We start from the raw sequence: 26,778 nt of genomic DNA, 5'->3' as shown, positions 1-26,778 counted from the left end.
CCCCGTCTTCCCTGTCCCATGCTCACCCCGCCACCGGAGGCCACAGCTACTGAGAGAAGCAAGAATTGAGAGCCAGTCACCAAGGTGGGGAAAATTGGTCTGTTTGTTTTAATTAAACCGACTGCAGAAGCCAAGACACAGACAGACAGAGACTAAGAACAGGATTGGGAGGGGTTTTTAGAAAAGAAATGAGAACCGATGGCGGAGGTGTCAGGGCCGCTGGAGGCTGGAGGCTGGGGGTGGCGGGAGGGCGCGTCCTCACGTCAGCCCCAGGAGCACTGTCAGGACCAGCACCAGCGTGAGCCAGGCGCCAGCAGGGCCAGTTGAGGAACCTGTACCGGACGGGCACAGAGCAGCGTCAGAGCCAAAGACGGGCCCAAGGGCATTACAGTGAACACACCGGACGGAAGGCCCGGGGGGCAGCTCAGGCTCAAGGGTCCCCAGCAAAGATACCGTACTTCCGCATCAGCGATTGCTACCCCGGCTGTGTGCACGCCCCGTTGAGTGTCTGTGTGTCCTGGTGGCTGTTAAGATTATCCATGGGGAAAAAGCCAGGCAGAAGTGTCTCATGGGAGGCTGAGATCTAAGGACCACCGTTCCAAGCCAGCTGAGGCAGGAAAGTCTGTGAGACTCTTATCTCCAATGACCCACCAAAAAGCCGGAAGTGGAGCTGTGGCTCAAATAGCACAGCACTAAACACAAAAGCTCAGGGAGAGTGCCTAGACCTTGAGTTCAAGCCCCAGGACTCTCTCTCTCTCCCATACCCACACACCCACACCACACCCAATATTATCCACAATGTTGGGGGGGGACTGGGAGAAGTACGTGGGCCCGTGTGGCCGGGGCGCTGGTTGGGGTGGCGGGGACAGTGGGAGGGATGTAGAAAGGCCCAGCCAGCGCACCTGTCCCTGTTCCCAGCTGTCCCTGCTCCTAAGGAGCAACCCAGGGCTCCAGACGCAGCACCAGGGCAGTGCTGCAGATGACAGCCCCTTGAAGCCCCGGTGGCTGAACTCTGGGCTGAGAACTCACAATGCCATGATGGTAAGAGGGACACATGCAGCCTGGCCGATCGCCTAGCCAGGGAGGGTGTGTATGTGCTGGGTCCCCCTTTCCTGCTTCACATAACCTCATTCCCCAACTCTGCCTGGCTGGAGGGCAGTGGGCGGCCAGGGGCCTGTGGGTGGGCGGCAGCTGGCTGGCAGTCTTACCATTGGAGTCCTCGGTTCCTCTCGGAATATTTGGATTTTCTGTTGGGGAGGAACAGAGAGAACCAGGGAGTCGGTGGCACTTGAAACCCCGTCAAAGTGGCCCTTCATCCTGCACCTCCTGTACAGTAGTCCCAAGTACAACCACCCAGTCGGCCCTGGGCTGAGGCTTTCACCCATTTTCTATGTGGATAGCCCAGGAACGTGAGGCTGTTGGTCACCTGCTAAGTGGCAGAGCTGGGATTCGAACCCGAGTCTCTGATGCCAATGCCACTACAGTTTTTAACCACTGGGCTACAGTGCCTCTCTGTGGGCCTCCTGTCAGGGCCCCCTTAAGGGATGTGGGCCCCTGCTGGCCCCTGCCCTGGGGCAGCTCTGAACCAGGCCTATCTTTGGTGGCCCCGTGGATGCCCAGCAAGCGCCACTTAGCGAGCGTGCCTTACCGAACACGATGAGCCGCGTGTGCGTGTCAGTGGAGCCCAGGGGGTTCTGGGCCGTGCAGCGGTACATGGAGCCGTTGAGCTCGGCGGGGACCCGCTCCAGCACCAGCTCCTTCCCGTCAAACTCGGCGCTGCCATCCAAGAGGCGGCTTCCCACCCGCGTCCACGTGAACATGGGCTCTGGGAACACCTCGTTCTGCCGGATGGAGGGGGGCAGTGGGGTCACAAGGGTGGTGGGGAAGGGCTGAGGCCGGCTTGGACACACAGTCCCCTCTCACTGGCTGCCGGTGACGACCAGGGCCCCCGGAAGACAGACTGAGCCATTTCATAGACTGAGAGGCACTAGAGGTGGCTGGGGGTGGAAGGAAGGGCATGGAGTCTGGGGGTGTCTGCACCCTTCCCACATCTGCAGAAAGACTGACCTGAAATCCTCGGACCAGAATCCTCACGGTGTCCCCAACTCGGGCTCGGCTGGGTGTCATCACGATTTTAGGTCCTTTAGGAGCAACTGTAGCAAGAGGAAGGTGAGACCGGAGAAGTGGCTAGTAGGGAAAGAAGGACAGAGCATGCAGAAGAGAAAGTTCTTCGCGAAGAGCTAGTGTCCTGGAGAAGGGATGCTCCTCAGGAGCTCCAGTACTTTATTAACAGACTGATCCACCCACCCACCCATCCATCCATCCATCCATCCATCCATCCATCCATCCATCTATCCACCTATCCATCCATCCACCTATCCATCCATTCACATATACTGCCAAGTCCTTGCAATGAGTTGGAACCCGCTGGGACCCAGTGATTCAATGGTGGTACACAGGGCACAGCTCTGCCCCCATGGGGTTCCCACATTGGTGGGGAGAAAGACTAGACACAGGAAGAATGGAACTAGAAGGGGCACATGCATGCCCAGGGCAGGGGGTGTGAGCTGAGTGGCACTGGGCACTCACAGGAAGGCACCCATTCCAGTAGCCAAAAGCCCTTTTCTCTAAACCCTTGTCACCCTAGCTCACCCCGTCACCCAGGTGAGCTAACAGAGGCCCAGAGAGACACCAGGTGACTTGCAGTGGCCCCATAGAGAGAGAAAGCTGGGGCCTCAATCTGGGTCCATCTGGTCCCCTCTCCCAGGCTGAGTGTCCTTGCAGACTATCTGGAACCACTGGGTGGCTGGGCTCTGTGGGGAGCCCCGCCCAGTGCCTGCCTCGCCCCTCATGCTCTGCGTCCCAGTGCTGGGGAAGCTTGACGCCCAAGGGTGTCCGGAGACCCTTGGGGTCCCCGAGTCCCCTCTTGTTTCAGATAGGAAACAGGCCTGTGGAGAGCGCAGAGGCTTGCTCCAGCCCAGCTACAGAGTCAATTACAGACGATCCCTCACTTTGCAACCTAGAGAAGTTCATTTGTTCACCCATCCATTCATTGCCTCATCCAACAGTAATTATTAAACTGGCCACATGATGGGTTTTGGATCTGGGCTGGGGTCATGGGGTGAAAAGGCTAAGTAGCAGCCAATTCAGAGCTCAACACATTAGGAAGGCACACAGTCAATCAACACATCAACCACAGCCAATGGGCAGCCAGTAATGGGACTGTGTGCACAGAGCTAGTGGGTGGGGTCCTCAGACTGACTGAGTTGCAAAGCTCCTAAATAATGTTCTAGAAGGAGGAAACATCCAGGGCAGGGGGCTGAGGGGGAGGGGCAGCGAGGCAATGGGCAGGGCAGCGAGGAGGCGGGGCAGGGAGACGATGGGAGGGGCGCTGAGAGGGTGGGGCAGCGAGGTGATAGGCAGGGTGCGGAGGGGGCGGGGCAGTGAGGTGATAGGCGGGGCGCTGAGGAGGCGGGGCAGGGAGGCGATGGGCGGGGCGCTGAGAGGGTGGGGCAGCGAGGAGGCGGGGCAGAGAGGTGATGGGCAGGGCCCCGAGGGAGCGGGCAGGGAGGTGATGGGCAGCCCGCTGAGGGGGCGGGGCAGGGAGGTGATAGGCGGGGTGCTGAGGGGGCGGGGCAGGGCACGGATGGGCAGGGCTCTGAGGGGGCGGGGCAGGCAGGAGGTGGTACGCGGGGCTCTGAGTGGGCGGGGCAGGAGGTGGTAGGCGAGGCTCTGAGGGGGCGGGGCAGGGAGGTGATAGGCGGGGCTCTGAGGGGGCGGGGCAGGAGGTGGTAGGCGGGGCCCCCTCAGGGAGCTGATGGGCCGGGTTCTGAACGCATTGAGCTTCCCCGCTGGAGGAACGTGGGTCTGTTTGGAGTGTCGTTCTCTGGGTGCCTTTGCAGATTCCCCCCCCCCAAAAGGGTGCCTGTAGAATAGTTTGGTCACCTGTCTTGGGCCGACCTGGGCTGGGCAGGATCACCCCTTCCCCCCCCCCCCCCCCCCCCCCCGCTGTCCCCCGAGCCTCCCGTCCACCCATCAGCTCCGAGAGACGTGGGTGGACTCCTGGCGCTGCCAATTACTTTGTCTGAGAGTGAGACCAAAGGGCTCTTCATTAGCCACCGCTGTCAGGACGTCTGAAGTGTCACAGAGGCGGGGGCCGGGGGCCGGGCGCTCCTGCTGCGCTGTCTCCAGTGTCGGGTAGCTGGGCAGCTCTCTCTATTCTGGGAGATGGCTGATGTTTCGGGGTGGGGTGGTGGAGTGCAGGGAGAGGGCTGGAGTGGAAACCCAGGACTTTGCACAGGCTTGGGGAGTGCTCATCCCCGGGCCCCATGTCCCCAGCCCCTTGACGGCTGACTGTCCAGTGCATAAGTGTTGGGCTCTTCATGCAACACCACAGGCGCCCTCCGGCCTCCCGCAGGGACAGGCAAGCCCAGAGAGGTCAAGGAGCCTCCTGCTTTCTTTGGTCTCTCTGGTGCTGTGTAGGTGATGGGCGGGCAGGCGCCCTGGAAGAGGACAGCCTGGCCCTGGGTTGAAGGGCTGTTGGGAAGGCGCCACCAGCTTAACCAGCAGAGGACACTGAAGGGCATGGGTGCCAGGAGGAAGCTGGGCCAGAGGTCCCTTCTTTCCTTAGGTCACTTTCTCAACTTCTTTACAAAGCCCTGTCTAATTCCTCCAGGGACTGCACTCTTGAGGGTAGAGTGACTGACACTTGTGCAGTCCCTGGTGTGCACTAGACTCTCACTCTGGTGCTCCTGAAGTCGGGGAAGCCATGCTGCAGGCCTCACAGCTGACCACTCCCCCGGGGCTCACTGTGCCAACGTGGGAATGGCCATCTTGGAAACACAGCACTTCGAGGGGAGACTCAGAGCCCAGGACCAGAGAAGAGGCCTAGCAGGTGGCTCCTCCTCCACAGGCAGCCCACACCCCCTCCCTGCTGCCCTGAGCTGCCCATTTCTGGTGGGCCCTGGGTAGAGCTGAAGAACACAGAGGGAGGGCACTGGAGGGGTCTTCCGGCCCTCACTGCTTCAGGATCCACCCTGGCAGCTGCTGACAAATGAACAGGTTTGGAGCAGATGGTCCTTGGCTCCTCCCTTCCCTTTCTTTCTCCCTCCCTCTCCTCTCCCTCCCTCTCGTCAGCTTCTGGAAGCCAGGCAGCTGGCATCTTTTGCTCAATCCCAACATCACCCCTGGGAAGCCCATTCTGCAGCTCATGGCAGGCAAAGCCAGGCCCCTGCCTGCTTCTAGAACACAAGACTGACTCTCCACGCCCCACTCCAGCATCCCCTGAGCAAGAGTGGCATTGTGAAATCCCAAGGAAAAGATCCTCTAGGGAGCCCCAGGAATTCTGGGTGTACATTATGACATCCATCCACCCATCATCCATTTATCTACATATCAACTCATCCATCAACATAGTCACTCATCTGTCCATCCATCCAAACAATTTTTCATTCTATTCATCCATTGATGCATTCATTACTTTATCATATCTACCTATCCACCCATCCACCCACCTATCCACCTATCCATCATTCTATTATCTTTCTCCCTCTCCATCTACACAGTATCATTCTATTTGTTTATATATCCATTCTCTACACTACTATATTCATTCATCCATCATTCTATCGTCCTTCTACCCAGCATTAGTCTGATCCATCCATCTGCCCACCCATTAGTTATATCTATCCATCTGTCCATCACTCTATCATCCATCCATCCATTCATCGACCCATACATCCAGTAGTTGTCCTATTCATTCATCTACCCATCCATACAGTATTCACCCTATCTATCTCCCACCCATTACTATCATATTCATGCACCCATTTATCCATCCTTCCATCACTCATCCATTCATTCACTTATCCATTCAGTATTCATTCTATTCATCCACCTATCTGTTACTGTATCATAGCCATCCTCCATCATCCATGCATCCATCCCATCTATCTGCCCATGCATCACTCTTTCAAGTCTATCCCTCATTCTACCATCCACCCATCTCTCCATCTCTCCATCCATCCAAATGTTCCTTCTATCCATCATCTATCATTCTATCATGTCATGCACCCACCTACCCATTAACCCACTAATCTCTTTATCCACCCACACATTCGTTAGCTCTGTCCCCCAATTTGTATTAGTCATTCTGCAGGACAATGCTGGGAACATGACACAGGAGAACAGTAGCTTGTGGCTCCTGAATAATTACTCTGCCTGATGCTGTACTCAGCACTCTGTGTGCACCACTCCCTAAACCTTCACAACAACCCAGGAAAATCTTTTTTGTTTGCCAGTCGTGGGGCTTGAACTCTGGGCCTGGGCGCTGTCCCTCAGCTCTTCAGCTCAAGGCTAGCACTCTACCACTTGAGCCACAGTGCCACTTCTGGCTCTTGTCTGCTTATGTGGTGCTGAGGAATCAAACCCAGGGCCTTATGCATGCAAGGCAAGCGCTCTACCATTGAGCCACCTTCCCAGCCCCAGGAAAATCTTATTCAGTAGATTCTCCTCATGCATATGGTAGGGAGTTGGTTGGTTTTGAAGCTTGCACTATGTGAACAGACCAGGTACAAAGCTCGTGCCCATTGCTACTTAAAATTCCAGAGGGAGATCTGGCCAATTAGGGTTCCAGGCTGTGCTTGTAGGGGTGGGAAGAAGAGGCTGAGCTGGGCAGAGTGCACAAGGGAAGGCCTTCTGGGTAGAAGATTCCTGAAAATCCCAGCCAGAAAAAGCGTTAAGGGTGTCTGGGATGAGAATGTTCTAGGCAAAACAGAGAGCCAGTGGCAAGTCACAGCGGGGGATGTGAGTTTAGCATGGTCAGGCCAGGATAGGGGATCTGAGGCTGGAGACAATGGAGCAACTGGGAGGGGTAGAGACCCTGGTATCTTGGAAGCCATAGCCAGGAGCTGGGATCTGATTTTCAATGAAGGCTGTCTGGTGAACTGAGTCTCCCACCCTTCATGAATTTTTCAAATCATAATAAAGGTTAGCTATAGACAAGTGCACTGTTTGTAAACACACAGTCTGATGAACTTTAATAATGGTGAACATGTGTCACTCTTATTCCAACCAGACTGTAGCACATTGCCACCACTTCTGGGGGTCCTCACGTTTTCAATCCACTTCCATTTCCATCATCGCTGGTGGCTCATACTTGTCATCCTAGCGAGATTCAGATCTGAGGATCATGGTTCGAAGCCAGCCTGGGCAGGAAAGTCTGTAAGATTCTTATCTCCAATTTAACCAGCAAAAAGCCAGAAGTGGAGCTCTGGCTCAAGTGGTAGAACACCAGCCTTGAGCAAAAAAGCTCAGAGACAGCATGTAGGCCCTGAGTTCAAATCCCAGGACTGGCACAAAATACAATACAATACAATAAAATGTCCACCTTCTATAGGTAAGTCTTGTTCCATTTCTCTCAGGAGAGAGCTGTTATCTTGGTCTGGAATTTCACACAATGGCTTTTCCCAGCAAAGAATGTCGATGTGCTGCCTGGGTTTTTGGTTTAAACTCCTGGTGTCTGACTTGATCCCAGCACATGTTAGAAGCTCATTCTTGTGAAATGATGGACAGTGTTTCATGATATAAATATAGCACACATTTGTCTATTTGCTTTCCAAACTATGGATATTTGAATTATTTACATATTATTGTTGTTGTTGTCCTGAGTAAAATTAATGGACATTGTGTGTGTATGCGTGTGTGTGTGTGTGTGTGTGTGTGTGTGTGTGTGTATCTTTGGGCTTGAACTCAGGATCTGGGTGTAGTTCCTGGGCTTTTTCACTCAAGTGGTGATCTACCACTTAAGCCAGCACCTCTACTTCTGGCTTTTTGGTGGTTACTTGGAGATATAAATCTCATACATTTGTCTATCTGGAGTGACCTCTATCCTCTATCCTCTGATCTCAGCCTCCTGAGTAGCAAGGATTCCAGGTGTGAGCCACTGGCTCTTGGCAGCATGTCCAAATATTTTTGGGTGTATTTTTTCATTCATTTATTTTTTAGTTTGAGACAGACTCTCCCTACATAGGCCAGGTTGGTTTTGAACTCCTGAGCATCCTTCTTCAGCATCCTAGGTGCTGGGGTTATAGGCATGTGCCACTATACCTGAGTGGAATTGCTGGGTTGTTGATGAGAGGGATTTCTGCCTTTGTAGGAGGCTGCCAGTTTTTCTAGGTAGCAGGACTACAGGTAATGCAAGGACTGTTCTGATTGTTCCGTATCCTTGTCAACATTTGATAATGCAGTCTTTAAAATCTTATCCAGCCTATTGGCTAAGAAATGCTGTCTTGAGGCAGTTTTAATCTTTATTTCCCTGGTGATCCTAGCAGGTGAACATTTTCATTTTAATTCTAGTGATTTTAAAAGTGGGTTATCTGATATGTTCATTCATTATGTATCCTGGGTACAAATGCCTTACTGGTGAGTATTTTCTTTTCTTTTCTGTGTGTGTGTGTATGTGTGCGTGTGTGTGTTAGTTGTCAGAACTCAGGGCTCAGGTGCTGTCCCTGAGCTCTTCAGCTCAAGGCTAGCACTCTACCACTTGAGCCACAGTGCCACTTCCAGTTTTTGAGTGGCTAATTGGAAATAAGAGTCTCATGGGGACTCTCTGCTCAGGCTGGCTTTGAACTGTGATCCTCAGATCTCAGCTTCTGGAGTAGTTAGGATTTTAGGGGTGAGCCACCGGCGCCTGGTGTTGGCGAGTATTTTCTCTGCTCGTCTTTGCCTTTGTCTCTTTGTGTGTCTCTCTCTCAGTAGTTTGCTCCTTCATTTTCTTAAGGATGTCTTCCTAGGAGGCGGGAGCCTTGAATTTTGACTCCATCTCCTTGATCCACTCTCAGATTTTCGTTTAGTGTCACAGGAGAGCATGTTAGGGAACTGGCCACAAGGATGTTTTGCTGCATTTTCTTCTAGAAGCTTTCACGCTCTGCCCAGTTTCTGTTCCACTTTAACTTGTGTGCACCACGTGCGTGTGTGGGTGGGGGTGGGAGGCACCTCTCCCTGCCTCTGCCATTAGTTAAAAAGGATCCTCTCTGCTCACTGGGTAGCCTCAGGATCTCCGTGGAAAACAACGAATCCGATCTGTACCTGTGGGTCTGTTTCCAGGCTGGGTTCTGAAGCATCAATCTGCCCATGCCAGAGGTGTGGGGCTGAGGTGCAGGAGAGTCTTGATCTGACTCAGATGCGAAGCAGATCAGTCGGGTGGAGAGCGGACAGGGTGGAAAGGGAAGTGGAGAGGGGAATGTGGGGAGGGGAGACTGGATGCTTGGGCGGGTGGCTGCAAGGGGACCCTGAGACAAGGCAGGCCTGGGGTATTGGGTTGGGGTATGGCTTGGGTGGAGGACACAAGAGTGAGAAGTGTGGGTGGTGCCGAGTTCACTTCTCTGGGCCTCAGTTTCCTTGGATTGTAACACCGCCCGCCCCAGTGACTAATCACAGGCAGCCAAGTAGTTCATATAAGAAAAGCAGCAGTGGACCCTGTGCCGGTGGCTCATGCCTGTCATCCTAGTACTCTCAGGAGGCTGAGATCTGGAGGATTAAGGTCCAAAGCCAGCCAGGGAAGAAAAGTCCCATCTCCAACAACCAGGAAAGAAAAGCTGGACTGGAGGCATGTCTTAACTGGTAGAGCACTAGCCACGAGCCACCCAGACAAATGAGGGAGCAAGGCCTTGAGTTCAAGCCCTGGAACTGGCAAAAAGGAACAAAAGACAATCCGGTATGCAGTAGTTACATAATAAATGTTAGCGCTCATTACTTGTTGTGTGGGCAAGTGGCCTGTGGGAACTAAGGAGTCATTTGAAAAGGTCTTCCTGGTGGGGAGTGGAAAGGCGCTGGGAGCAGCAAACTTGAAATCCCAGCCCTGCTACATACAAGCTAGTAACTCAGGGCCCGGACCCCCACAGGCTGAGCCTCGGTTTTGCTCATCTGTAAAATGAAGCTGTGTGCTAAGTCCAGCCTTGTGTGAGTCCCTGGCACACAGCAGCTGCTGCAGGCGCGGGCGGCCCCCACGCCCCCTGGTGGTGGTGGTGGTGGTTGGCTTAAAACACAAGCCGACAGCTCTCCCTTGCCCATAGTCCTATTTGCTCAGGAGGCTGAAATCTGAGGATTGTGGTTCAAAGCCAGCCTGGGTAGGGAAATTCATGAGACTCTTTTCCAGTAATGACTAACAAGTCAGAAGTGGAGGTGTGGTTCAAGGGGTAGAGCACCAACCTTGAGTGAAAAAGCCATCTATATGAGAGAGAAAGGCCTTGAGTTCAAGCCCTGGTACACACACACACACACACACACACACACACACACACACACACACACACACACACTGACAGTGGTTCCTCTGTTTTTGACCATGGAAGCATGGGCGAGAGGCTGTGGTTTGCTCCAGGTAGCCGCCACTGGCCACTGCAGGAGATCAGGCATCTCTGGGTCAGAAGACTGGTCCAGAGGTTGAAGTTCAAAGAGCCCACAAGGTGAAAGGTGAAAGGTGAAAGGTGACGCTTGTGGGTCACCGTGTCCCTCCCTGCCCTCTGTCCATCTCATGCATGTCCAGCCAAACACGAGGCGCTGGATGGAGGCTGAGCCGGTCCTGACCAGCCGGTCCTGTTTGCCCTCATCTCCCGTGCTCTCAGAGACCATGGGGCTTTGGACCCAATGGGCAGGCTGGAGCGGGTACACCCTCCCTCCTGTGAGTTCCGGACCCCAGCCCAGTGGAGCCCGGTGAGGACGCTGTGCATTCCGGGCCTCACCTGCCCAGCCTCTGACCACGCGTCCCTATGAACCTCCCACCTACTCAACAGGGACCTGGAAGCTTTTTCTTTTTCTTTTCTTTGCCAGTCCTGAAGCTTGAACTCAGAGCCTGGACTCTGTGCCTCTCTGAGCTCAAGGCTAGCACTCTACCACTTTGAGCCACAGCGCCACTTCTAATTTTCTGGTAGTTTATTGGAGATAAGAGTCTCACAGACTTTCCTTGCTCTGGCTGGCTTTGAGCCTCAATCCTCAGATCTCCGCCTCCTGAGTAGCTAGGATTACAATTGTGAGCCCCTGGTGCCTGGCTCCTGGAAACCTTTTATGTTTCTGTCCTTGACCCAACAAACCTCCCGTGAGCCCTGGCATTCTGGACCCTGTGGGTCTTGCAGAATCCCTGAGTTCTAGAACCTTCCATTCCTTCTAGCACAGCCAGCTGGCAGGCCTCCAGCCCACCTCCCTCCAGTTGCCCCATTCCATATCCCTGGAGACTCTATGGCCGGTGCCCCCGGCCCCCATCCAGCTCCACAGGGGCAGCCTTGCCCCTCCCCGGCCAGGCTTACCCAGCGTCACCTCGGCCTGCATGGGCATGGACAGTGCTGGGTGCTTGACCTCGCAGCTGAACAGGGCATCGTTGTCGATCTGCGGGTTCAGGGTCCAGGTGAGCAGCGCGCGCACCTCTACCGTGCCGTCGCTGCCCGGCGTGCGCCGGTGGCGCAGGAAGTAGACGGGCTGGGCGCTGTGCACCCAGCGGGGGAACTCGCGGCTCACCACCGTCTCTGGAATGTTCTCGGTGGTGGGCTGCAGGAGCACGCCGGGATCCGGGGTCAGGCTGCGCGAGGGGCGCTCCGTGGAGGGGTGGTGTCCCGCCCGGTACTCGGCGTCCACCAGGGACAGCGACTTCTGCATCTTGGTGTCGTCCAGGTCACGGTGCAGGAGGCCGCGGAAGGGCCTGCTGTCCGGGAGGGGCCCCGAGCTGGCCGCGGGGGGCTCGGAGAGGGGTACCACGTCGATGGGCTCCCCGTCCCGCTTGAAATACACCTGCAGGCGGGAGGAGATTGCCTGTGCGTGACCTTGAACTCCCCTCGGGCTGGGTGATGAGCCAGCCCGACCAGCACCTGCCCCGCCTGGTCATGACGTAGATTGACCCCCAGCGCTGCTCCTTGACACCCCCAAAAGACATGTACTCATTACCTGACCGTACAACACCTTCGTAAGAACATGAAAACATGAAAAGGAATCCCAAGAACTGGGGGCAACCCCCAGCAGAGGGACCGGGCACCCACCCTCAGCCCGACCCAGGAGACTTAATGCCTCCGTGTCCATCCTGGTGAAGAGAGGAACATGGTCCAGTGCTCACACTTGTCATCCTAGCCACTCAGGAGGCTGAGATCTGAGGATCAAGCTTCAAAGCCCAGCCCCGGGCAGAAAAGTCCTTGAGTCTCTTATTTCCAGTTAAGCAGTAAGAAGCTGGAACTGGAGCTGTGGCTCAAGGGATAGAGAACTCACCTGCAGCACAAAAAGCCAAGCAACAATGCAAGGTCCTGAGTTCAAATCCCCAGTATTGATGGCGCACACGGGAAGAGGAAAAAGAATCTCCCTGGGAATGTTGAGTCCTTAGATGATGGCAAGGGAGTAAAAAGGACTTTGGAGAAGAGCAGCCAGTGGTCCCCAAGGGCCTGGTCCCCAGGGGCTGGTCCACACCTGCCTGGGGACCATGTGGGTGAGGGAAATGGATAGATATGGGGGACTAAGTGAGACATGGGAGAGGAAGAAGATGGCAGACTCTGTGTGTGTGTGTTGTAAAAATGACAGAAAACAGGTGCGGGAAATTCAAGTTTTGTGAGGCAGCATTTAATTTAATTTGCTGTCTTTTCATTTTGGTACACGTACCCAGAAGCCTGAAGGCATCCGATGTATTGAGACAAAATCAAATAAATAAATCTATAGGAGACGGGGAGAGAAGAAGGCAGGAAGCAGCAGTGGGGGGGGAGGGGGAAGGGGGAGGGAAAGATGGGGGGGCAGGGGGTCGTGGAGCTCTGAGAATCTGCCCGAGTTTCTAACTCTGGAGGAGCTTCTCAAACGCACACGATAGCTTGCTTTGGGGTTTCTTTTTCTTTTCTGTACTTTCCCCCCCTCTTCCTTTCCATTTTTTTTTTATTTTAAAGTGCTTTAAAGCAGATGTGTCATTTATATCAAAGCATTTCTTTAAAGTTCTGATGTCCCAGACAAATGTAGATGCCTGGTATGTAGGGACATCATAATCTTTCATATATCCGCAGAGAGAGACAGACAGACAGAGGCAGGAGACAGAGAGACAGAGGCAGAGCGACAGGAGAAGGGGGGGATTGTTCCCAGGTCTTCAATGGTAGCAGCAGGTGAGGTGGGGTCCCCAGGGCCTCGATGGGCACCCCACCCCAGTCTTTGAACCTCCTATCCAGCAAGCCCTGGCTTCAGGAAGACCAGGCCTCTATGGCTCCAAAAGGGAAAACCTGAGCCACGTTCCCCTTCAGGCCCTGGGGGTGGCTCTGAGGCCACTGTCCTCCTGGGAAGGGACCCAGGGCCTCTGCACGCCACTCCCCCGCCCCGCCCCCACCCCCTCCTCCCTCTCTCCCCTGGCCCCGCTGGGCCTCACTGAAGCCACAAATGACACCCTGGGCAGCTAGGACCCTGCCCGCCCCCTCCCTGGAGCAGAGCTAATCTGTGTCCCGGATGCCACCACCGGCCTGCTGTGACGCCCGCCTTCCTGACCCCACGCCCCCTGGCGCTGGCCCTCACCTGCTCTGCAGCAGGGATGACTGAAGCCCGCAGGGTCAGGGAACAAAGGATTCCCAGAGGTCAAGGCGTAGTCCGCTGGGGGGGGTTCTCAATGTGGGTTCCTCGGGGTGACTTGTCCTCCTTGCTTAAATGTTGGACCCACGGGGCTCCCTGGGCGACCGTTTCCCATGGGACCTGCTCTTTCTAGAAACACTAATAAAAAACCTTGACGGTGTCCTGTCCCCTGGACTACCTGGAGAGGTGGCAGTGGAGGGTGAGCAGCGTGCTTTCGTGTGCGTGTGTGTGTATGTGTGTGTCTGTGTGTCTCTGTGTGTATATGTGTATATCTGTGTGTGTCTGTGTGTCTGTTTGTGTCTGTGTGTGAATGTGTATGTGTGTCTGTGTATGTGTCTGTGTGTCTGTGTCTGTGTGAATGTGTGTGTGTGTCTGTGTGTGTGTCTGTGTGTCTGTCTGTCTCTGTTTGTGTGTGTGTGTGAATGTATGTATGTGTGTGTGTATGTGTGTATGTGTGTATATATGTGTGTGTCTGTGTGTGTGCATGGTGTGTGTGTTTATATATGTGTGTCTGTGTGTGTATGTGTGTATGGGTGTGTGCGTGTGTGTCTGTGTGTGTCTGTGTCTGTGTGTCTGTGTGTCTATGTGTCTATGGTGTGTGTGTTTATGTATGTGTGTCTCTGTGTGTGTCTGTGTGTGTATATGTGTATGTGTGTGTCTGTGTCTGTGTCTCTGTGTGTATATGTGTGTGTGTGTGTGTGTGTGTGTGTGTGTGAGCACACAGCAGCAGAGGAGGGGTACTTACCATGGGCGCTGGCTTCCCTCCCGACACGATGCAGACCAGTGTGAAGTTCTGGGCTTGGTAGCGGCTGAACGGGGCAGGTGAGTCAGCGGCCACCACTTCGATGGAGGTGGGGGGAGCTGCGGAGAGAAGCGTGGAGACGGGGCTCGGCCACGGCTCTCGGCCACGGCTCTCGGCCACGGTGCTGGTGAGGACTCATGGACAGGGCTGGGGCGCTGTGGTGCTGGACCACCACAAGTATAAGGCCCCGCAGGAAATACAGACCAGGGTCCTGCCTGCCCTCCTGGGACTTGTAGTCTAGGGAGAAGGCAGCTATGGGAATCAAGGAGTCACATGGACACTGAAAGGCATCATGGTATGGAGAGAAGACCGGAAGCCATGATGGAGCTGTGACTGAGGAAATAACAGTGGACCAGAGACTGCAATGCAGATAGAAGGAAAAGCAACCTGTGCAAAGGCCCTGTGGTAGGCTGCTGTGTGTGTGTGTGTGTGTGTGTGTGTGTAAGGATATTGGTCAGGATAAGGAGTAAGTGGTGGCCAGGTGGCTGGGGAAATGGGCAGGGCACACACCAAGCCTATGGGGGTGATGGTTGGAGCCTGTGCCAACCACTGGAGCCGCTTGTGACATTTTCAGAAATGTTATGAGCCATCTGTGGCACCGATGCCCACTTGAAACATGTCACAGTGGGGGCTTCACACACACACACACACACACACACACACACACACACACACACACACACACACACCAGTAACTGCTACAAGTCAGGGGCATCCTGCACCCCAACCTCCAGAGCGCAAGCCCGCTGACCACCTCACCAGCAGCGAGAGCATTTTCCTTCTCTCTCTGGAAAGCGGTAGGGAGCCAGGGAAAGTTTTAAGTGAGAGCAGAGACGCGCCAGGAAAACACAGCGGGAACCTCACTTTCATCAGGAAAAGACAGCGGCGGCTTCGGCTTGGACTGGGGAGGGGGCGGAGGGCGGGAGCAGCAGGTGGCTCTGAGAGACACACCCCCACAGCCCCTCACACACATACCATTTTCTTTCTTTTCTTCTTTTATCAGTCATGGGTCTTGAACTCGGGGCCTGGGCGCTGTTCCTGAGCTCTTTTGCTTCAGGCTAGCACTCTAACTTTGAGCCACAGCACTTCTGGTTTTCTGAGTGGTCTCACGGACTTTCCTGCCCAGTCTGGCTTTGAACCGCGATCCTCAGATCTCAGCCTCCTCCTCACCGAGCACCTTTTCTTTCTTGAAGTTGGTTTATTGTGTCTTGTGTTCCCGCCCCTCCCCAGTGTACCTCCTTTCTCTCCCTACCCACTGTCAAAACCTGGGCGCTGTGGCACCGTGCATATCGGAAAAGGCTGGATCCAGGTTCCAGATAAGCCATTAGCCTTCCCCCCAGCTCCATGGTCTCGAGCTCACCATCCAAACTGCCAGCCTCCGCTCTCTGCTGTGCTAGGCAGAGAAGGCTGCGGGGTGATGGGCAGGGCTGGACCCCAGGTAGGAACACGCTGTGTTAGGATTTCCTGTCCTTCCTCCAGCCTTCCCTCGACGCAGCCTCTTAGAAGTCAGGGTGGGGAAAGTTGGCCCTTCTTGCCAGCCTGGTTTTGGGCTGTATGCAGCTGTGTAGGAGAGCAAGGCTTCTTCTTGCTTCAGGAGCTTTTCACCCCAGCTACGTTTAATTAAACCGACAGACATTTCCTGACACCTACTAGGTGCCAGGCACAGCGCCAGGAGCTAGCTAGCTGCGGTGGCCAGCAATGAAACAGATATGGCGTTGAAAGGCCACGGGCTGTGTGGGGCGTGGCAGCCACCCCGGCGGCCGGGTTTGGAAGCCGAGGAAAGGGAAGCCAGGTATGAGGCGGTCTTTTTGGTTCGTTCAGCCGCTGCCACGTGTTGTCAGCAAGGGACACGGGATGAACAGAGGTAACGGGAGACACAGTGATGTGTACGCGGGTGGAACAGATGGTAAGCGGGTGGGATTCCAAGAAGGGGGAAAAAAGATAATTGAACACTTCCATGACTCAGAAAGTTACAGACTCTGCAGTTTTGTTTTTGTCGGTCGTGGGGCTTGAACTCTGGGCCTGGGTGCTGTCTCTCAGCTCATGGTGAGTGCTGTACCACTTGAGCCACAGCGCCACTTCTGGTTTTCTGGTGGTCCATTGGAGATAAGAGTCTTGCAGACTTTCCTGCCTGGGCTGGCTTTGTACTGCGACCCTTGGATCTCAGCCTCCTGAGATCCTAGGATTACAGGCAAGAGCCACCAGTGCCCAGCGACTGCAGTTTTAACTTTGTCGGTGTGAGCCTTGGTGCTGGTTCTAGGCTAGGGCTTGAACACTGGGCCTGGATGCTGTCTCTGAGCTTGTTTTTGCTCAAGACTGGCACTCTACCACTTTGACTCACATGTGGCTCTACTTCTGGCAATTTGGTGATTAACTAGAGATCAGAGTCTCAGACTTTTTCTGCCTGGGCTGGCTTCGAACAGCCTTCTGAGTAGCTAGGATTACAGGCATGAGACTCTTGCACCTGGCTCCATTCAGAGTTTTTCATATTGATTACATGGTGATAGTATTTCAGATATGTTGGGTTTAATATAACCTTAGCATAAACAGTACCTTTTGATTTTACTTTTGTTGTTCATGTGCTTATTGAAGAAGAAAACTTGGACGTTTATAGATGAGCCCTGCATTGTGCTTCTATTGGTCGGGTGCCGGCCAAAATTCCCATTGTATAGGGGAGGCAAACTGAGGTCAGAGAGTAGCTCGGGACTGCTGGCACTCTCATTTCCCAATCCTGGCCAGGATCCTAGGCCTAGTGTGGTGCCCTCCTTCCAGCAAACACACACTCACTTATACACACACACAGCATGAATGCACACACATGCACAAGTCATGAGTATGCATGCACATTGCAGGGGTATGCACAAGCACACAGGGACGCACACACTCACTCACTCACACACACACAGGACTAGGGCTGTGTTCCTGCCCCCATTGTACTCGGAGCAGGCATCAGCAGCGTGTACTTTCAATCCAGCTCACAACGCCGCCGCAGTGGCGGGCCGGGAGCACGCGGGCAGCCCACAGCAGGGCCGCAGCCGGGGCCTGAGCTCGCTCTCTGCTCCTCAGCAAACCCCCAGGCGCTGTGTCCTGGGAAAGAGGCGCTTCCCTGCCACTCAATGGACAGCTCTGAGGCAGCCGGGAGGCTGGGGACACCGGCAGGGCCTGGCCACCATGGATGCTCCTCCACCACCGTCTCCTCTCCCTCTTCTCCTTTCCCTCCCTTGACAGTCCTCACCCCTGCCACACAGCCCCCTGCCAGCCATCGTCCCCTCCTCCTCCGTCTTCCCACTGCACCCACCGGAGCCTCCCTCTGCACCTCACCCCTCCTCCCCCTCATTCCACCTCACCTCCTTCCCTGTCACCTCCATCGCCTCCCCCTTTCTGACCTCCACCTCTGCCTCCGTTCCCGATCCTCTCTCCATTTCTGCCTTCACCTCACTCCCAACTCCAGCCCTGTTCTGCTCTTGCTGCCACCCTCTCCCGTGACAGTCTTGGGCCATAGTAAAAACAAGCATCCTTTAGGTGCCCCAGCCCGCGGGCTGGTCCCCGAGCTCGGGCACGGCCAAGGCCAAGGACAAAGACCAGTGTAATAGGAGCAGGGCTGGGCAAAGCTCCGGGCCGTGCTGAGCTAGATTCACAGCAGCTGAAGATGATAAGGAGCTTCAGCAAAAAGAGCCTGCGCCCCCTTTTCTTTAAGTCCACCTTGAATCACCCTCCATCCTATAGACATTCCCCCCAACTCCCCCCCACCCCCTGCAAGCCAGCTGGCTTTCCAGTATCTCACTTCTGCCTTGAGAAAACTGCTACTAGAAGTTTCCTTGACTGATTCTGTCCAGCATCAGCGCTAACCTCCATTCCCCCCGCCTCCCCCCCCCCCCCCGTTCTGCAGGCACTGGGAATGAACGTTATTTCCAACTCCACAGTTAACAGGGACCTGGCGCCGTAATGGTCTGGTGATCGGTTTTATGAAATTAACCCTGAAATATCGCCCGTCTTTATCTGGCCAGCAGAACTTTGTTTTCCATCACTATATCAGTCACTTTGGAGATAATGTGACAGCTCTTCTTCGCTCTGTAAATCAGACACAGGGACGCATCTGAGAGAAGAGGACCCCCCCCCCCCCCCCGGGCTGCCTGCGTCCGCTCAGTGCTGCCTCCCGGGACTCTGCTCCTCCTCCCAACCCAACAAGCCCATCGCAGGCCTCCAGGGCAGGTGTAGACCCAGGCCCTGCTTCCAACACCCCATAGCATTTGTGGGTGGGGGGCATGATATTCCCAGCTCTAAAGTGAAGTGGAGGACCCATCTAAACATACACAAAGGCATCCTTCAGGAGGCCCCTCCTGGGGCAGTGGGCATGCTGGGGCCGGGGCTCCGTCTCCAGGGAGGACCCCTACCCCTGGCTCCCAGGGTTCCACTCTGCCAGGGTGCTGGGGCCTCGGGCCTGGCCCCCACCGCGCATCCTTTATCGTGGGAGGTCAGCAGCGGTGTGTGGGGGAGGGGCGGGGAGAGGGACGGACAGTTCAAAATTATATTATTTGCAAAAAAAAGGAAAAGCATCCATGCTTCCTCTCGGCACTGCCGCCCTTATTGACTGCAGCGCTTTTCAATCAGCGCCCAGTCATTACCCTATTTCAAAACGCACGGAACTACCCTCTTAATCTAAGTGCGAGAATACAGAACGCGCTCCCGGCTCTCCGGTCCCCCTCTCTCTCTCTTCCTCTCTCCCTCTCTTCCTCCCTCCCTTCTCCCTTTGGTCTCAAGTCTCCATTTCTTTCCCATCTTCTTCTTTACTCTCTCTCTCCTGTCCCCTCCCTCCCCCACACACACACACCGAGCACTTGTCCAGGAAGCCTTCACCCGGTGCAGCCACACAGCTGCCCCTCGCCTGGCTGGAGGCAAGCGAGCGCAGGGCCAAGGTGGTCTCATCCTTTGCTGGCTGCATGGGCCGCCTCCTCCGGGCAGCCTTCCAGTACTGCCTTAGGGCCCGACCTCCCGCTGTTCCTCCTCCACCCTACTTCGTGCTCACTGGGGACTGGAGCATGGCCCTTCCTTCCTTCCTTCCTTCCTGCCTGCCTGCCTGCCTGCCTGCCTTTTTGTCATGGGGCTTGAACTCTGGGCCTGGGCGCTGTCCCTCAGCTCTTCAGCTCAAGGTGAGCACTCTACCACTTGAGCCACAGTACCACTTCCAGTCTTCTGGTGGTTTACTGGAGATAAGAGTCTCATGGACTTTCCTGCCTGGGCTGGCTTTGAACTGCGATCCTCGGATCTCTGCCTCCCGAGTAGCTAGGATCACAGGCGTGAGCCACCAGCGTCTGGCCATTGTCTTTCTTTAACTCAGCTGCAGTTCAGGTGAGACCTGTACCACGAAGTAGTCTGAGTTTCACTGGCGCACAGGTGAGCACACATCCAGCTGTGGAAGGAGACCCCAAGACCCCACAGTGTGTGGGCCCTGCCCACCCCTCCAGCCAGCGCTCTCCGGCAACCAGCCACCTGCCACCCTGCCTCAAACACACTGAGCCTGACCCAATCCTTCTTGACTCTTCCCTGCCTTTCTCCTCTTCCCTTCCCTTCTCTTCCCTTCACCCCTTCCCTTTATTTCCCTTCCCTTCCTTCTTTCTACCCCTCTGTCCCTCCCTCTGTTTTTCCTTCCCTGAACATCTTAAGCTCTCTCCAGTCCCAGGGCCTTTGCATCTGCTGCTGTCCTCTGCTAAAAGCGCTCCCTCTGCTCATTTCTGCAGGGCTGCATATTGCTCCTTGTGGCAGTATGACCCCCCCCCCCCCCCCGCTCTCTGTTCATACCCCTGGTCTATCTCCTGCACCGTGCCAAATGTACAGGGTTCCATTGGTTTACACACTGGTTTACTGGCTTGTCTTTCTCTCTGACATCCCCTCCCCTGACCAAACGCATCCTCCCTCTGGCTGGAGGCAGGGTGCTGGGGGGGCGGTCCCCATGTGGGCCTCAGCTCTTCCAGCCAGCAGTTGTGGTTGGTATGGCAATGGATGGCATGTGTCAAGGTCCTGGGACCAGTGCCTGTTGTGTAGCGATGGGAATCTGTGTCTGGGATGCGGATTTGCTCTGGGGTGAGCGAGGCTGGCCACGTGGAGATACAGGCCCCTATGTCACACCCAGGTGATTTCACCAGGGCCACCTGTGTGGCTAGCCATTGGGAGAGAAACTTCTAGAAGCCAGTGGAAACCGAGGAGGCCCTGGCAAATGGGGAGAGGACGAGTTTCAGATGGTGGCCAGTGACCACAGCCCCGCACCTCGGGGCCACCTTTCCAGGCTGCCACACAGCTTGGCCCCGGCCTCCTACGCCCCATCATGGAAACTTGGTTTCTTCTGGTGGAGCTGGGTCCCTCCAAGCACGGAGTCAGACCACGTTCCCTCCCCCCCCCCCCCACCACATCTCCGCCTCCCTCCCCCCCTCCCGCCCTGTGTGTGGATGGGCTCTCGGTGAACTTTCTTGCCTGGGCTGGCCTGGATCTGATCTCTTCCTTCCCACGCAGCGGGAATTGCAGGCATGAGTCACTCTGCTGGCACATACAGCGTCTTTTAGAGCTTCATTCTCCAGGTTGGGGATTTCAGAGACTCGGGGCCTGGGCCCCTCCCCAACCCCTCCCTGTCACTCCACTGGGGAGGTGCGTCCCTGGTCACCCCTGTCCTCAGCCCACCCCATTCCCAGGACAGCCCAGCCGCGGGGGGCTGTGCATGGCTAAAGCACGGGGTCTCTCCCTCCCCCCTGCCTGTGGTGGAGCCCTGTGGAAGGTGGGCAGAGAGGACCCCCCTCCCTGCAGGGACAGGCCGTGGCCATGGCCTTGCCAGGCTCAGGGACCAGCTAGCCAGTCATTCCCTGCTTTGTCACTTAGAGCTGGTGATCGTGCTGTGCCTCAGTTTCTGTCTATAAGACGAAGACATCCCAGCCTGGACCCGACCGGGGTCTACTGGGCACGGAGGGCAGTAGTTTGGTCCCTGCCCCGCTTCTGGTCGGTGTGTGGTCAGTTGCTACCTCCCTCCCCACACCCTAGGCCACACTGCGGTCCTCCGTACTGGCCACGCGGCCCTGAGCCCACGCATCAGGACACAAGAGCAGAGCCTCTGGTCCTGGAGCCTGGCAGAGCCAGCCCCATGCCGCCGCCGCCGCCTCCGGGCAGCCTTCCGGGAGCCTCTCAGGAGCCCATTCCCTCCTGGGCACCCCTCACCCCTCTGCTCCGTCCCTAGCCCTCCTCCCTCACCCCTCCCTGCCCTCCGTGGCGCCTCTCCCTGCTCTTCCATCCATCACGGGGAGACAGTGGACGCGACACCCCGGGTCACCCCCAGAGGGAGCGATGCAGACCCAGGGGCCTAGAATCTCCAGGCATGAGTTACTGCCTAGCATTGTGATCTGGGCAGCCTGCTTCACCTCCCCCGAGCCTCAGTTTACCTTCTGCAAAATGAGAAATGATTAACTACGATAACGACCTCTCAGGCGGCGGAGAAAATTGGAGGAGGAGGAGCTTAAGGTGCTTGGTTCATTGTAAGTGCACCCTGAATGTGACAGCTCAGCCTTCTGAACCTCAGCCTCCCCTCCCCCCCCCTTACATCCTCTGCCCCGGGTGCTGTGCTGCTAGCAGCCACATATCACGGGTAATTAAGGGGCCATCCCAGAGAGCGGAGTTTACTTTCTATTCTGCAGGAGCCACTAAATCCTGCTCCCCACGGTGGAGAGCATAAAGCATGGAGCTGACCTAACACTTGTCAAGGTTTAACGATGGGCCCGCAGGCCTCCTCTGCTCTGCTCTGCTCCATTCTGCAGGGGCTCAGGAGGCAGGAGCTCATGCACCTCAGACAGCAAAGGGGACCCCAGGCTCAGGGAAGATGTGCTGCAGACACCTCTTGGACAGTTCCCAGGGGTGGGTGAGAGGGTTTCTGCATGGCCCGGGAAGGCACAGTGGACCGGTGGTGAGTAGGCTCTGGAGCCAGGTCATCTGGGTAAGAAAACAAATTCTGCCACTCACGAGCTGTGTGACCTTAGGCAAGTTATTTAATCTCTCTGGGCCTCAGTTTCCTCATCTGTTAACCAGGAATAATAATAATAATAATTTTTTATTATTATTCTCATTTATGAATGGGAATGAGGGACATGCTACCTTCTAAGGGTATGAGGGGCAAATGTAAAGCACTACTTCAAGTGTTTAGAGCAATGTCTGCTCCTTGGGCCATGAAATTCCCCCCTGGTTGTCTTATATGACCATGAAATCAGCCTAGTGCTGGTGGCTCACAGCTGTAATCCTAGCTACTCAGGAGGCTGAGATCTGAGGATCATGCTTTGAAGTCTGCGTGGGTAGGAAAGTCCATGAAAGTCTTAACTACAATTAACTAGCACAAAGAAACAAAAAAAGATGCAAACCCCAACTGGAAGGGGTGCCATGAGCCAAGGGGCAGAATGAACATTAGCCTTGAGGGAAAACCTCAGGGACAGCGCCCAGGCTTTGACTTTGAACCGGTAGGGAGAAGGCAACTCTCCCAGCCCCTCCCCTCTGCAGGCTGAGACCTGAGTCAGGGGCTGGGGCGGAGACGAGCGGAGTGGGGGTCGGTGTGCGGTCCCTGAGACGCTGACCCGGAAGAGATTCGTCCTCGTGACCCCTCCCGACCTCCATCTCCAGCCTAGGGGCCTCAAGTCCCCACAGAGGCCAAGTAGAAATCAGACGATCCTCCAAGTCCAAGCTCTCCTCCCCTTCACGAGCAGACTCGGTTTCCTCATCTGTAAAACGGGGCTCCCATCCTCGCCTGCTGACTTCCGGGCTGCTGGGAGCACCGGCCGGGGGTGCGGCTGGACGTTCTGTGTGGTCCAGGTGGAGAACCCTGGTGTCTGGCGTGTCCTCCAGGCCCTCGGGCGGCCCTGTGCCTCGCACTCGGAGCTGCTGCCCTCTGCCTTCCTGCCTCGCCTCACGCAGTAGGGAAATCAGGGGCTTTGGCCCCCAGGAGACCTGAGCTCCCGTCTCAGCCCACTCACTGCTGGGTGACGTTGCACAAGTCCCTTGGCCTCTCTGAGCAGCCTAGGGTTTCCTCACATGTGCTTGACATGGCCGGACCTGCCCTGGATTTGTGTGAAGAAGGCAGGAGGGATGGCCAAAGGTGCGGACTTGCGGGTGGTCAAGGGCGCTCTGCCTTTGAGGGGCTGTGTTCCCAGCAGGAAGGGGAGAGAGGATTCTAGAAGCAGTCCAGGAGGCAGGCAGCAGGTTTGGACCTCCGGGGCTGAAGCTTGGAAGTGGCCATCCTTGCTAGGTGACCTGGTTAGCTTCAAATGCTCCTGGGAGTCCCAAACCCATCTGTCTGGGCTCTGGCCTGGCTCTCAGCTGGCGCCCTGAGCAGCTGGGAGGCCCATGGGCAGGCGGGCAGGCCTGGGGTTCCTTCTGGGCCTGCAGCTGCTCTGAATGACAGGGTCTGCCCCCAAGCAGGGGCACAACCACCTTGGAGGATCTGGCCTCTCCCACCCCAGTCCTAGGGGCTGCAGGCTGACTCAGGCCCCTGCTGCCTGCCCATTCTCCTGCCCCTCAGAAGCTGTGGTTGGCTGGGAATAGCCGGGGAGGCCCTGAGGACCTGGCCGGCAGCCACAGGGGTAAGTGAGGCCACGTGGCGGCCCCGGCGCCCTCTCAGAAGAGCGTCTCCGTCCAGCCCTGGGTCATTCATGTCTGTCCCTTCTGTTCAGTGGCTCCCATTGAGTGTCCTCCCTGTCCAGCTGTGGAGCCAACTGCCCGGGACTCCTGTGGTCTCTTCTGTCCGCTCTGCCCCTGTCACAATGCGGGTGCCCAGGCTGCAACCTGCCATCTTGTCTTCTATGAGGAGGAAGGTTCACAGCTGGGGAAACTGAGGCGGGGAGAGGAAAAGTCACAGGAAGCCCGGAGGAGGCTGGGTGGGATTTAACTTCAGCTAGCCCTGGAGGGCCACGCTCCCCGGCTTGCTCACGGCGGCTTGGTGGCAGCCATGGTGGAACCAGCCGCAGAGGGCGGGCTGCGGCGAGGGTGCGGCCCTGAGTGCCGAGCAGAACCCAGCCGGGAGTAGCACAGACTCAGCTAACCCCAGCTGCCACGCATAGTGCTCTTAGCAGGACCAGGTAGAAAGGTCCAGACACCCCACGCCCACACCTTGCCCATCCCTTGATCCTCTGAGGAAGTGAAATCCTAAAGTAATGGAATTGAGGATCGCTTGGCCCCCTCCTTTCCTGGTTTCCAGGATGGAGGACCATTTGAAGATCCGTCTCCCATGGGATGGGGGGAAGGGGGGATGGTGCTGGGCCCACCCGGGCTTTCCCTGGGGCTTCAGACTCTGGCTTCTGGAATGGGAAGTGGAGGTTGGGGTTCCACCTCCTCTACCTCTCAGTGTCCCCTCCATCCTGGGACTCTCTGCTGCTCTGGCTTGGATGGCACCCTGTCTTCTGCCTGCTCCCCAGGGCAGCAGCCAGGCTCCCTGGAGTCTGGACCACAGCCAGTGCCTGGGGCCAGTTAATGTCATTAGTCCAAGCCCAGCAGGTGGCTCAGCCTCTCTGGCTCCAGGAGAGAAAGGAGCCCATCATTTCTCACTCGGCAGGCATCCTGGGGCGCAGGCCGGCTGCAGCTCTGAATCTCCTTCCAGTGACCCCAGTCAGGGTCCTCCGAGCCTCTCCAAAGCTACCGTCCATGGCTAGGCCTGTCCCCCAGACCATGGTGTAAGCCGTCAGGGGGAAGGGTCTGCCGGGGTGGTGCCCACCTCCACCGCTGCCGTGCCTGGGTTCCTTGAAAGGGTTTTATACACCAGACCCCCTGGCGTCTGGCAGAGATGCAGTCCTGGGGCCTCTGCTTTGCTGGGGCTTGCAGGAGATCAGCAGGCCCTTGAGGGAGGCAGGGTCTGTTCTCATTCCCTGGGAGACATAGACACTTCTTCCCAGAACAAGAGAGGCCCTCAATACCCCCCCCCCCCAAATATCCAGTCTTGGATATCAGTTCCTTTTTGTAAGAAGAGCACTGAGTGGAGAGTCCAGCTCTAGAAAGCTCGGGTCTGGCCAGGCCTTGGGGAAATGGGCTCAGCCTCCAGCAGCCCATAGGACCTCCGGTGCCCCTTGTCTTCTGGGAGTTCTGGTGCTTCCCCAGGGTGATGTCTTTTAATGGGAAAACTCAGCAAACTGGTTATTGGGGGGGGGGTGGAATGTGCTCCTGTGATCTCACAGTTCAAGGTCACAAAGGCTGGAAATGACAGAACCACAGTCAAGGTGGCTGGACACCTTATTAAAGCACTCAGCCTGGAATACCTGCACTTGGGAGGCTGAGGGAGGAGGATGGGGAGTTCTAGGCCAGATTGGAGCTACATAGCAAGACCCTTTCTCAAAACAACCCTGAGTAAATATGAGAATGACATAGATACAGCCCAGTAATACAGCATTGAGATAGAATAGAATTGAGATAAACCCACAGATAAATCTACAGTGGGGTGCTCTCCAACAAGGATGCCCAGGGAAGTCTATGGGGAAGTCAGTCCATGCCACAGATAACTCTGGGACCAACCTGAATATCCAAGGCAAAAGATAAGGTTGGACCCCCTCCCTCACACCACCGATAAAATAACAAGGCACCTAAATGAAAGAGAAAAAAAAAAACAAAACCCAAAGACTCTTAGAAGAAAAACAGGTAAATTTTGACATCAGGTTAGGCAAAGCCTCCTTAAATATCACACCAAAAGCACAAGTGATAGCTGGGTTACGCTGGAGGCAGAGGTAGGAGGATCACAGTTTGAGGTGATCCTAAGCAAAGTTAACATGAGACCCTATGTAGAAAATAAAAGCAAAAGGACTGGGGGCACAGCCAAAGTGGTAGAGCACTTTTCTACCAAGCTCGAGGCCCTCAGTTCAATCCCCAGTACTGCCAAAAAAAAAGGGGGGGGGAACCAAACCCAACCCAAAGCACATGTGATAAAAGAAAAACCAGATGAAGTAGATGTCCTTGAAATGAAAGCCTCTATCTCTTCAAAGGACACCGGGAAGAATATGAAAAGATACTGAGAAAATATGCAAATCAGATATCTAACAAGGGACTGGCAAGTAGATTAGATAAAGAACTCTTTCAGCTCAGTAATAAAAAGACTCATCACCGGATTGGAAAGAGATGGAGAGAAAAAAAAGACCAGGAACGGCATTTCTCCAAAGATGATTTCCAGATGGTCCAGGAGTTGCCTAAAGGACGCTTCAGGGAAATGCAAATCAAACCATGGAGAGCTATCACTCAGCATTGGATCACAGGGCTAGATTAGCAAGACAGATAAGCTCAAGTGTTGGCAAGGCTGTGGAGATGCTGGTGCCCTTCTCTGCTGCTGGTGGGGGATGTAAAAATGCTGGCAGCTGGGGTGAAGAACTGTCTGGCAGCTCCTCAAGAGGTTAAACATGTGGTCCCCCTTT

General features: G+C 55.6%; 1 protein-coding gene across 1 annotated transcript in view; it reads right to left on the bottom strand.

Annotated features, from left to right (window-relative positions):
- Nucleotides 1-258: 258 nt before the first annotated feature.
- Igsf21 (immunoglobin superfamily member 21) overlaps nucleotides 259-26,778 on the bottom strand; it is a 182,063-nt gene continuing 155,543 nt past the window's right edge. The window contains exons 5-10 of the mRNA XM_042669785.1: nucleotides 14,318-14,433; nucleotides 11,304-11,781; nucleotides 2,068-2,153; nucleotides 1,649-1,841; nucleotides 1,209-1,247; nucleotides 259-332 (exon numbers count right to left, since the gene is read on the bottom strand). Coding sequence (XP_042525719.1) covers nucleotides 259-332; nucleotides 1,209-1,247; nucleotides 1,649-1,841; nucleotides 2,068-2,153; nucleotides 11,304-11,781; nucleotides 14,318-14,433 — 986 coding nt within the window. The remainder of the gene's footprint in view (nucleotides 333-1,208; nucleotides 1,248-1,648; nucleotides 1,842-2,067; nucleotides 2,154-11,303; nucleotides 11,782-14,317; nucleotides 14,434-26,778) is intronic.

Source organism: Dipodomys spectabilis, unplaced genomic scaffold (assembly GCF_019054845.1).
Source record: "Dipodomys spectabilis isolate Male_0828 unplaced genomic scaffold, ASM1905484v1 ptg000504l, whole genome shotgun sequence".
In the NCBI taxonomy this organism is placed as follows: domain Eukaryota; kingdom Metazoa; phylum Chordata; class Mammalia; order Rodentia; family Heteromyidae; genus Dipodomys; species Dipodomys spectabilis.
Note: the sequence above shows the minus strand (reverse complement) of the source record. Positions and strands in the feature narration are given on the sequence as shown.